At 31.3% G+C, this 13509-nt stretch overlaps 1 protein-coding gene across 1 annotated transcript; it reads right to left on the bottom strand.

Moving 5' to 3' along the window:
• Positions 1-2314: 2314 nt before the first annotated feature.
• Positions 2315-2704, bottom strand: LOC111691555 (transcription factor HES-1-A-like). The gene has a single exon (XM_023454600.1). It carries the CDS (start codon positions 2702-2704, stop codon positions 2315-2317), a length of 390 nt encoding a protein of 129 aa, XP_023310368.1.
• Positions 2705-13509: the final 10805 nt, after the last annotated feature.

The following is a 13509-nucleotide window of genomic DNA, read 5'->3' as shown; positions in this document are numbered from 1 at the left end:
TTCACTTTTAACTTAAATCTAAACTAGCAATTCTGAGGCTATTCTGAGGATTGTTTGTAAAATAATTTAAAATTTCCTGCTCGTGAATACGTCTTCTCTGTTGATTGTCCCTTTTTAAAATGCATTTTGATACAGCACCATATTCCATAAAAGTATTGTTTATTTTAAAAACTGTGCTATGCGTAATATTAGGTCTATCTGGATGTCTGTTGTTAAAAATTATACACGCCTCTCTTGCAGTCCGATCATTTTCTCCAGAAAGGCGTACTATTTCAATTTTCCCATGTAAAGTTAAACTTTGAGCCATCGCAAAGAATTATGGAATGCACAAAAAATATTACAATGTGCCACTACTTGTGAAGTTTGACATTTGTTGTCTAAACTTCTATATTTCAGAGCCTACCAAATTTTGTTCATATTATCTTTAAGCAACGTTATTTTCTGGATATCTCATAATATTTTTTTCAGAAAATTCTTCACAAAGAATTGTATTATGGTTGTAGAATCCAGTGGCTTTTTGAATAAAAAAATTATAAATGTAATTATTTTTGTCTAAGAAGGTAATATTTGTAAGTTTTGGCATAATAACCACGAAATAATAATAATTTGACGAACTTGTTGTTTATTTTGGGTATACTGGTTTTTATGGTTCTTATTAATAATTATTAAACCAGTGTTTGTTATTTAATTTTGTTTCCATTTGGGTTCTATTCGTTTTTTTTTAAAGAATAGGTTCACCGACAACGGCAAACACTGGTGATGCCGATATTGTCATAACTTTTTTAGGGGCAAATTTTTTTTCGCAAAAATTGGTATAAATGCATTTGAGGGATTCCTAAATCCAGTGGTGCAGTCAGACTGGCTTTTTATAAAAAAAATCGCTAACAAAATTGAAAATCAAAACTTCGTCTTCAAATTTTGCATCAAGATAGAGCTTTTGGAGATCTATCTTTTAAAAAAAAACCGGTTCAAATCGGTCCATAAACAACTTTTGTACGCGAGTGTTTCCATTCTTAATGGGTCACCCTGTATGTTTTGAAATACCCTGTGAATAATAACATAGACCGTAAATGCTTCCTAAGGAAATTGCCGCCCCTCGGAAGTAAGTATTTATTCAATATCTATTCAACAAGCAGAAACAAGTAAATTAAATTTTAGAGCTGTAATTTTATTCTTAACAAAACGAAAAAACAATCATTCTAAAATTTGATTTGGAAATTAGTAAGATTTAATGAGCTGGGGGCAAATACTATCTTTTTTGTGGGTATTTCTTGCAGTCATGAAATAGAGAAATTTTTGCGGGTAAAATCTGAAGATCCATCACCTCAAAAAATTAAATAAGAGTCAGTATATCGGACATCCACTACTAGATTTAAAAAATCTATATTTAGTATTTGCACATCTACTAATACTTTAGATTTCATATTATTTCCCCTCTTTGCACCCCCATGTTATTTTGGTATACCTGTTAGGTCTACTCAGTTTTTATTTTATAGTTTTCAGTGTTATAACAATAATCGTTTTGCGTACTATATTTTATTGATTACTGTGATTGAGGTTATATTTAGGCATCTTGTATAAGGAATTTGTCAGTTTGTGATATTAAATAAATATTTTTGTATATATTTGTAAATAATATTTATACCCGGTGTCCCAGAAGTGTTTGTTGTGTTTTAGTTTTGAAGACTGTTTTAAAATTTTATATTTCTGATAATTTCCACTGCAACATATATAAGTCGAAATGTCTATAGTTGATGGAACGATAAACAAAAAGAACAACATAAATGAAAACGAACTTAGTATTTAGATTAGGAAAAACCTTTAAGGTGGTGAATCAATCCCCTGCGTTACTTAGATGTTCTTTTTTACGACTTAAATAGGTGATTAAAATTTTGGCACTTGTTTCTGGTTCCCGTAAATAGGCAATAAACATTAGGAAATGGATACTGTTTCATTAGCTTTTCGTTCGTGGTTATTTCAATAAAAATAAGTAAACTCTCAGTATACATCAAAGATTTATTAATAGGCAATTAGACAAAAAATATTTGCACATTTAACCCTCCACAATATTTGAAAATTCTTATTTTAGTATTCCGTATTAAACCATAAGTACTTTTGTCACAGTGGCATAAAATAAAATAATCTAGAATACTAATTACACAGTAACAATCACTTTATTTAACAATTTATTAAAATATACATCACTTACGATTGCTGCAATGATACAATAAAATTATATTTACATTTAGTATAAAAATATCACAGAAAATTCGTAAAAGTATTGAATATGTTACACTTAATTTTTCTACACTTGTCACCAAGGCCTCCAAATTGTTTCACTTGCAGCACAGTTCTGTTGACAGGATTGCCTGGGAATGCCAAAGAAAACTTGTCCGCCTGCAGTATTGTTCACTGGAACTTGTCTTGAAAAACTGCTCCTGCTAGTCCAATTGCTAGTAGAAGGTAAGAACCCACAACTTTTGTTCTGCTCTACTTTCACCCTTAAATTTTGAAGATATCTCACGGTTAATTCCAAAATATCTGCTTTTTCCAATTTGTTACTTCTTTGCCCGTTCCTCCGCATAGCCGTTTCGGGATCAAATTCTAAGAGGAATTGCTTGAGGTGTTCTAAACTCTCATTGATTCTGGCTCTACGCTTTTTCTCCATCAGAGGTTTCCTAACTTTTCTGTCTTCAGATGTCATCTCGATATTAGTTTTCATATTTGCTGTGATTTCTGCAAACTTCACCAAACGACTATTTGCTTTAAAGTGAGCACGTTTTTGGATATCTTTATTAAATAATATTCTCCTACCCCCTCCATGGTGGTGTGGCATGTACCTGGACGTAAGACCCGGACGATTTGTTATGGTGTTTGGCCGCAATAAAGTGGAGGCAGGGAATTTAATTTTATGGTTTTAGTACAAAACCTAATTATGGTTTGTGTATTAGATGCGCTTTGACTGTATTACCTACTGAGAAAAATTTTTTAAGCCTTATTCGAAACGAGGCAATGTACACAATTCCTGAATTTGTCTGCGATGGTCATTTATAATTAGCTGCAGTTGTTTTTTCAACACATCCATATGAGTATGTTTTCAAACAGTATGACTTCGTTTGAAAAGAATTGAAGATAATAAAAAAAATAATATATAGGTAACATGATAACAATAGGAAAAAAGTACAAAATAAAAAATTAGTTATACCCTTGTGCTCTCGGATCAGTCAAGGGTATTTTTATTAATCTCTTTTGCGTAACCAAAAAACTCACAGTGAAAAAAAGACAAATAAAAAATAATTCAATTAAGTTTTCCTTTTCCAGTAATTTAACCGAAAATGCATTTCCATTTTTCCAAGCACGCTCGCTTTATAATTTCTCAAATTCTCGCTTATTAATGTGTTCGTCTAATCTAATACTCTTATAAGTCAAAAGGTTTCTCCAATGTAATGTTTATTGCATTTAAAAGGTATGCTATAAAGGCATTTTTTTTCATTTTGATCGTCAACAACAAGTTTTCTACGATAGTATAAGTTATTATTAGTACAGTTTTTATGAATTTCACTTAATTATTAAAAATATTATCGTTTGAACAAATACATTAATTTGGCTCTATCATAAAAATATTTTATTTCACCTTTATATAAGACAATGTGATGATTAAAATTAAAATTTAAATATCTATTAAGTGTGAATTGTTCTTTATAACCGCTAAAGAATTTATTTATTAAAATATCTAGAAAGAGTTTGATTCTTTGTTGTTAATATATAGAAGAAGGTCAAATTGCAAAAATATTTCTACCAAATGGTAGGTATTTTATATAAATTGTCAACACAGTTTTGTTAAAAAAAAATCTATAAAAATATTCCTTAAAAGTGGTGATAATTTGATTCATTAATTGCATTCCCTATTTAAGTTAGTTCTATTTACCAAATTGTTTTCTTTCTCTAATTTATTTTTGGTAACATTCAACGCTTTATCTACTGGTACATTAGTAAATAGCTAAAAAATTGTACAGCCATTACTACTTCTACGGAAGCCTGCAAGCCAACTTAAATTAGAGAATATACAAACTAAGTACATCAAAACATATCCTTAAATGATTAGCATCAAAACTACTTGCGTTTTAAAAACAATAAATCGCACTTTTAATAAAACAATGATAGAACAAGCGTAACGCTGAACTAGAGAAACTTCCTTTAATTTTTCATTGAAATATCACGGAGAACATGCAAACATCAGAAAATGTACCTTCTCTGTCTTGTCCAACAAATTTGTAGATAGATACTCAATAATTGTGATTAATGCATATGCTAATAGTTTCCTAACAGCATTCTGCGCAATGTGATTATGTTTTATGCAAAATTTAGGAAACGAATGTGAGCTAAAATATGCTTTATTTTCTTATTTCCAATATATTGTCAGTTGTCTTATACCCTGAAGAAAACTTACATAATTGTTACAGTGAAGAGATATTGTTTCTAACTTTCTCAGATTTTCTAAAATGCTGGACAAAAAATGGCGAATATAAACGCCTCCTTAAAGGAAGTTTTTTTTATAAATGGTTACTATCTTTAATATACGAATGTTCAAATAAAGCTTTGATAATTTTCAATACATATTTCGTTTATTACAAGGAGAATTAATGAAGCTAAGCATTAGTATTAATGGAATATTATGTGCATGAATTTTCGGTAAACCATAAAAGTGTGGCGGTTTAAATTTTTATCACGTTATCTGAAATTTCTTGTTCTTATTTATATTATAATGCTTTATACATTTTATTTTCAATTAATTTGATTAGATCTCTATTTATTTTTGAATAATTCCCTTCACTGAATTAGTTATTTTTATATCATTGGTTGTTTTTCTTTAAAATAACTGTAGCATTTGTTTTATCAGCTGGCAAACTTTTAATATCATTTTTAAGGACTATGTAGATTTCCTTTCTTTTAATAAGTTATTTCTAATAACAGTTTTTCAAGTTCAATTTTTATTTACTTCTAAATTCATTAGCTAAGTTTAACGGCAACTTTTGTGTAGTTTGTTTATGTAATTTAAGAATATTTTTTGGCTTTACATCATAATTTAGCACTTTACTCAAAACTAATCTTTCAGACGTACTAAGATGTGTATTTACGTATGAATCAATTAATAATTAATTAGAATTTATTTTAGTAAATTTAGATCAAGGAACACACTATAAGTGTTACAGTTACTCTGGCATTATACATGTATAAAAATATATAATTTTCACTATTAGAAAGACGCTATAAGCTCTTATTTTCTTTTTTATTTATTTGGGTATTTTACCACCTATGAATATTAAAAAAAATAATAATTGCGTCAATAAGATTTAGGGTTATTTTTATGAAAATAGTTTTGCCTAACCAAAAACCTTACATTGCAAAATACACACATTAGAAAATTCACATCACTATACCGACATATATTGCATACTTCAATAAGTTGTTATTTATTACAAACCATACTTATTGTTAGCACAATTTCAGCCTATAAAATTAATCCTAATTTTGCACGTAAATATTGATATTTGCAGAGATAAATATACCGCCCTTTTCTTAAATTCACCTAGCAATAAAAGCGTGCCGACAGACTTTCGCTTTCTATAGCAATCCCATCACTTTACTGCCCTGTCGTTAAACCCTTGCAGAATAGAAGAGTTGGCGTTTCGCAAAATGCCATAAAGTGCCATTAGGGTTAACTTACCTAGCTCACTCTTTGACAAAGGGGTTTTCGCAACGCCATAAACTATATTTCTGCTGAAATTCTGCATTCAAAACGTTGCTCCAGTATTGCCTAATAAATTTTGCAATTTGTTTGGATTGCATTGTGTTAAATTGGGTAGTACCAGGAAGTGGAATATTAGGAAGAGTTGGCAACACTTTCTCTCATCTACTGAAATGGGTCTGAAAATAATATTTAAAATAAACAACTGGTTAAAACCAAGCCCAAAAAACTAACACTTATACGGTGTAAGAACGGATGACAAGTAATCAACACAAAATTCCATATTTGCACCAAATATCATTTTTCAAAAATAAGGATTCATCCCGTTCTTGCAGCACTTGCAGCAGGGTCTTCGGTTTAAGTATATTTCTATTTATTTCCTAAAATTACAACTCATAAGTCTTTGTACAATAAACAGTATTTTGACCCCAAGGACAATAAAATCAGTTTAAACTCGATAATGGTCTTTTAGGAAGAGATAAAAGCACGGGTGATCATCATAAAGTTCTTTTTCAAAGGGCACCGACGTGTTTTATTAGACGTGATGCACAGGGCTGTTACAGTCCTTTTCTTAAACACCTTTTTCTGCCTCCGCTCAGGGATGTTTGGCAAATATCAATTATAATGCATTATGAACATATTTAGATTAGTGAGACTGGCTGTAAACTGAATATAACCATGGAATTTAAGATATTATGTATAGGGAAATAATCATATTTTTCAAGACCTCCAAGTTTTGCCGGAAAAAATTGAAAAACAATTATTTTCTTTTCTTGGAAAGTTATTGAGACTGAATAAATCGACTAAAAATCCCTTAACAAAAATTTTTGCGAAGATTTATTAAGTCGAAAACATTTTGGGAAATTTTGTAAAAATTTTAATAATTATGCAAATTGGGAGATAGTAACACAAAATATTTATTTAAAATGTAATAATATTTAATTTTATTTGTGTTACAATTGAATGCTAGAGCTATTTACTACACACGCATTTTTAGCAATGTTGTTTTAGAAAAAGTTGTAGTTTTTGTATACCTATTACAGATTTTTTTTTACTTTTTATCCTACAATTTAAAATATTTGGATCAAGGTTTACATATTATTACTTGCTGAATTTGAGCATGGTCCAGTGTTATCTGTTATTATTATTATAAATTTATAGTCCAATTAAATGGGCCTTTTAAATCGCAATTTTGGCCAACTTTCCTGAATTTTTGATATAAGTGAGTCTGAGGTATTTATACAGGGTGTCTCATAATTAGCTGCCAACCCTGAACAGACCGATTCTATGATCAAAACTAAGTAAAAAAGTTCATATGAACATGGGTCCGGAAATGCTTCCTAAGGGCACAGGGACCCATTGAAGAGGGAGGAATGGAAATCATTTTTTTGCAATATCTCTCAATCGCGTTGTGATAAATGAATGAAATTTGGTATACACAGCTAAATTTTGATGAGCAATTTGATGGACTAATCCATTTATTTCCACAAGGTCCATTGGGGTGGGTACGGGGGGGCCCTTGGTACTTTGCGTGTGTAACTTTTTCATCTTTGACTTTTTAACAAATTGGACAGCAAATTCCGTTTTCCCGAACTGTTTTACGTTAAAAAGGTACTCTTGTTTCAAATCGTTATCTTTAACGGTTTCTGAGAAAATCGCTCTTGAATTAATCCCACTTTGGTCAATTTCATAGTAATTTAAACAAAATTATCAAGGTATTCTTATGTCAAAGTATTGTCAACCCGATTGCCAATTTAATAGTTCTAAGCGAAAAAAATGGAAGAGTTTACGGGACAAGAGTTAGTTGATATGATATTTATTTATGGCTTTTGCGATGGTAATGCTGCAGCGGCAGAACGCGAGTACGGGAGAAGGTTTCCAAACCGAAGGCTGCCATCAAGGAGGACATTCCCTACGGTATTCCGCAACTTAGCTGCAACCGCCACTTTTCGAAAGGCACCGGGTCAAGGACGTCCCAGGATTAATAGGGAAGCGGAGGTCCTTGACGCTATTGAACAAGATCCTACGACTAGCATACGGAACATTTCAAGGCAAATAAATGTTCCTCGGCCAACGGTACTACATATCTTAAAGATTTCCTTAACAGAATTGATTAGATGTGCTACTAACATTTCAGGTTGGAAGAATATTAAAGCGACAAGGTCTACATGCCTATCACTATCGACGTGTACATGGCTTGATACCAGAAGATTTTGCGCCACGTATGCAATTTTGTCGCTGGATTTTGTCGCTGGACAACGAGCAAGCTTCCAAAATTTTGTGGTGTGACGAAGCTACTTTTACCCGAAATGGAAAATTAAATTTTCATAATTCTCATTATTGGGAAGAAGAGAACCCACATGTTGTTCGGAGAACAAACTTCCAGCAACGGTTTTCCATAAATTTATGGGCGGGAATAATTCACGACACTCTGATTGGACCTATTGAAATTCCACAACGTCTCAATTCAAATCTTTATTTAAACTTACTTCAAGAAAATCTTCCCCAAATTCTCGATGATCTGCCTCTAAATTTACGACGTAACATGTTTTTTCAACACGATGGAGCCCCGGCACATAGTGGTCGCAATGTTCTAAATTTCCTAAACGAAAATTTCGCTGGACGGTGGATAGGGAGGCACGGACCGGTAGCTTGGCCGCCGCGTTCTCCCGACCTAACCCCGCTGGACTTCTTTTTCTGGGGATATCTAAATCAAAAAGTTTACGCCACCGAAGTCGATACCCGTGAGGAATTGCTGCAGCGTATCAATGATGCAGCCAATGAAATTCGTCAAAACCGTTTTAGCATCTTAATAGCTTCGAGAAGTGTTACACGTAGGGCAAGACTTTGTATCAGAGAAGGTGGAGGGTTTTTTGAACAGTTTTTAAAATAGCTTGTTGTCTGTTATCAAAATTAAGTTTCCATCTTATGATCCCTTCGAAAAGTGACGGTTGCAGCTAAATTGCGGAATACAGTGAGGAATGTCCTCCTTGATGTCAGCCTTCTGTTTGGAAACCTTCTGCCGTACTCGCGTTCTGCCGCGCAGCATTACCATCGCAAAAGCCATAAACAAATCATCATATCATAATTGTTCTACATCAATAATGTGTATTACTGATTACGTATTAAATTATTATTATTATTTTTTGTTTAAATTACTATGAAATTGACCAAAGTGGGATTAATTCAAGAGCGATTTTCTCAGAAACCGTTAAAGATAACGATTTGAAACAAGAGTACCTTTTTAACGTAAAACAGTTCGGGAAAACGGAATTTGCTGTCCAATTTGTTAAAAAGTCAAAGATGAAAAAGTTACACACGCAAAGTACCAAGGGCCCCCCCGTACCCACCCCAATGGACCTTGTGGAAATAAATGGATTAGTCCATCAAATTGCTCATCAAAATTTAGCTGTGTATACCAAATTTCATTCATTTATCACAACGCGATTGAGAGATATTGCAAAAAAATCATTTCCATTCCTCCCTCTTCAATGGGTGCCCTTAGGAAGCATTTCCGGACCCATGTTCATATGAACTTTTTTACTTAGTTTTGATCATAGAATCGGCATGTTCAGGGTTGGCAGCTAATTATGAGACACCCTGTATAATAACAAGTGTCAGTAATTTTTTTTAACCTGTGTGAAAAATGTGAAAAACTCGAAATGTTTAAATGGAAACCCCTAATTTTTTTTAACGTATTCGCATTCTGCAATAAAATTAAGTATTACTTTGTTAAAGTTTCCCTATACATAAATCCAGTGGTTTTAATTTTATTTACAAATAAACATTTCCCTTTTCATAAAATGATGTTTTCATTTGTTTCGCACATTTTAGGTTGGACATGACAGGTAAGTAACAATCAACAGGACAACCTGTCACAGGTTTTTAATTGTCAAATTTATATAGTTCCTTGTGGATCGCTGTTCTAATAAAATCCGGTGATAGATGCTATTTTATTTGGGATACCAAAAAATAGTGTAATTTTGCAGACAGTCTGCATCTGTCAATCTGTGGTGGGACACCCTGTATACTCTCGTATTTTCATCAACTTATTTGAATTTATTACAATGTGGTACTCTATACTAGTAAATGGTTTGGAACTCTTCTTTTGCTTATTTGTGTAACTTTGTTATTAGGTACAAACTAATTCCATTACATTACTTTTACCATAATTATTTTCGTTTGGTATCGCGTACTCGCACAATTCTCACTTAATAAAAAATGAAATCCTTGAATAGATCAAATATAATGTTATAAGTTTCCTAAAATTTCCGCTGTATTGCTGCAATATTCCACATAATTTTGATAACGACTTCTTTATAATCTGTTCCATCAGTTTTTTTCTTCATACTGAGAGCGTAGTCTTTCACAATGCTTGCAAGATTTTTCACTGATTTTGTTTGACTTAAGATACACTTTTTTCACCACAAAATGAAAAATGCAATTGCAAAATGTAAATTGCAAAGCAAAATTGCGTCTTTTCTGTATTTCTTCGCAGTATCAGATTTCGATACAATAATTATATTATCTTCAAAAAGTTAAAAGTAGTTTTGTCCTTGTAAAACGTTTGCAAAAGATAGGTGAGGTTTTATCTGTGTAATATGGTACCGGGTGATCCAATTTAAAACATTGCGAAATACAATTGGATGCCAATATATGCAAGGAAATCGTCACTTTTGTATTGCTTTTTTGAACTAATCCTATTTATTTTTTTATACTGCAAAATATAAGTATATGTTTTGCTAATAGAAATTTAACTTTACGGTACATACTATAAAATCAAAGAAATTATGGTAATAAAAACAGCAACAAGAAAAGATCGGTAAGTTTTTAAGTACTTACTTAGAGAAATTTTTTTATTGTTAAAAGGATTCTTAACCCTTACATTTGCAAGGGTTGTATAGATTTTATTACATTGCAATTGCAAATGTTTTTTAGTGCCGACTCTAAAATGGACGGTTATATTGCAGAAAAGGGTTTTTAACCCTTCAAATTTGCTATAATTCTATAAATTTTATGGCATTGCAAAAAGTTAACTAACAAACAAACCATAAAAAAGGGTAGTGTCGCCAAATTTCTGAAACTTTTTCAAGGTGGAAAATTTACTACATAGCAAGAAAGGGGTAGTATATTACAAAGGGATATTAGCAATAACCGTAAAAAAATAAATAATCCTTCGGCAAAAATATCTATGAATTTCGATAAAAATGCGAAAGGGTCAACTATTTGCCAGTGTTAATTTTATAGATGTATTCAAACTTTAGTACTGTGGTAAAAATTGTAAAAATTAAAAAAAGGTGTAATAAACTTGTGTGTGAAGGATTGGAAAAATATTAGAAAATGAAATATACTTGGTCAGATACATCATGCAGAAATATAAAAATAATACATAATACAACTGATTAATAAAAATTTTTTAAGTTACTCAATACGTTTTAAATAAAACAACAAACTATTTAACAATAATAATTAGGAAATAGGAATGGCGCATATTATTTATCATTTATTGTACATGGTGTCCCACTTAACTTTCCCACCCCACTTAGTTCTCGGTTAGTTCCGGAAATACAAAAATTTTGTTGAAATAAAAGGTAATGTTTTTTTATGTAGTTTCTGTTTGTATCAACAAAAAGACAATCCAAATTTAAATGTCGCTGTGACAAATACAACTTATTATTAGATGTAAAATTTTATTCTGAACAAAAGTATTTAATATATGTATCATTTATTTTTGACAGTTTTATTGTAAAATATCGGGAAACGAAAACAGAAAAATATAAATAATAGTTCGAAAACATAACAATATTATAGAAAGAGTAATGAATATTAACAGAACAAGAAAAATATAAATTATTTTAATAATTGTTCTACACGAGCCCCATTCCTTTGGATGCAGAATTCATATCTTTTTCTTATTGATGCGATCATATTTTCTAATACGTTGGGATTATTAGTAATATTCGGTTGTTATTCTTTCAATTAATTCATTTATATCTTCTACTCTATTAGTATACAGGATGTTTCATTTCCGGTGTGCCAAACGAACACAGATGATAGAGAAAGTAATTTTAAGCAAAAAAGTTCATATGGACATGTGTCCGAAAACTACCCCCTGTGGCGCTACGCCCCTTTACAATATCTCGAAAATGCTTCGAAATAAATTGATAAAACTTTTATATAGAGGCACCATTTATTAAGAGGAATTACTTTATCTAAACCAAACTGACACATTGTTTTCAGGGGCGTCCCTATGAGGGGCAGGCCAAGGTTCAAAATCCGTAACTTTTTTTATTTGTCAAATTCGCAAATCGAAATCCTTGGCCATTTCTACATAAAAGGAAATAATTGTTTCGTATAGGGAAAATAGAATTCCATGATCCTTATAATTTTTAATTTTCAGTAGAATCATAAGAAGTTCGGTTTTTTTCTGGAAAACCGTTGCAGATGTCGCAATGAATCAAGTATATCTTTTTTATGTAGAAATGGTCAAGGATTTCGGTTTTCGAAAAAATAATTAGGTACGAATTTGACAAATAAAAAAGTTACGGATTTTGCACCTTGGCTTGCTCCCTGTAGGGACGCCCCTGAAAACAATGTGTAAATTTGATTTAAATAAAGTAATTCCTCGTAATAAATGGTACTCTTGAGATATTGTAATAAAATTGTGTTTTAATGGCCCTCTTGAAGGGGCGTAGCGCCACAAGGGGCGTTATCGGACAATTGACGATATAAACTTGTTTGCTCAAAATTACTTTCTCTATCAACTGTATTCGTTTAGCACACCGGAAATGAAACACCCTATATATTTTTGAAATATCCCCAGAAGAAAAAATCCAGTAGACTAAGATGTGGACTACGGGAAGGCCACAATGTGGAGCTCGCCTAATCTACTCCAAGAATATATTATTTAAAATAAGCCCTGAAATTAAATTTCGTTCACAAAATGGGGATTTCCACGAGACCATATAATAGCTGTTTTTCCTATTAAATATGTGGGCTGTTGTGAATGTTGCCTCATCCGCCCTAAAAATAGTTTTGAAAATACGTGGGTCGTTGTTATATTTATCCACCATCTCCTGGCAAAATGTTATGCTTTGATTATTATCATTTAATGTTAGTTTTTGGACAGGACATTACTTTAGAAGGTTTTAAATTATCCTTTTTAAGTACTTCTTGTACATGCTTGATTGAGAAATACCAAAATCTCTAGTATCGTCTCTTTTGGAGATCCTAGAATTTTCTTGGAAACATAAAAGAATATTTAACTCCATTTCTTGATTATTATTATTATTAATATTTTTAGTCCGCTTTTGGTCTTCCAATGTATGAAAATGTCGGAATGTCTCGACAGAGACGCCAACATTATTGTTGTTATTGATCGATAATATTACTATGTTCTTCTTTGGTATAATGCATATTTCACACTTTAATTTACTGAAAATTAATTCACAACTGCTGTTCATTGTTATTTTAATTGTCTTAAACGTCAAAATAATTATTGGAAATAAAATAGCAATAAAATGATGGCAATCTTGAATGTGTAATATGAGAGGTTCATTTATGCGAATAAATGCAAATATACCAAAAACTTTCAGAAATAAGTGCCCACATGTTATATACTTTTCTTCAAAATAAAATTTTAAAGTTATTAATAATTAAATAATAAATTGTATCTGGCGCATCGACATTTGAATTTGAATTATTTTTTGTTGCTACAAACAGAAACTTCATAAAAAACTTTTATTTCAACATAATTTTTA

The sequence above is a fragment of the Anoplophora glabripennis genome, unplaced genomic scaffold, assembly GCF_000390285.2.
Source record: "Anoplophora glabripennis isolate ALB-LARVAE unplaced genomic scaffold, Agla_2.0 scaffold356, whole genome shotgun sequence".
Taxonomy (NCBI): Eukaryota; Metazoa; Arthropoda; class Insecta; order Coleoptera; family Cerambycidae; genus Anoplophora; species Anoplophora glabripennis.
Note: the sequence above shows the minus strand (reverse complement) of the source record. Positions and strands in the feature narration are given on the sequence as shown.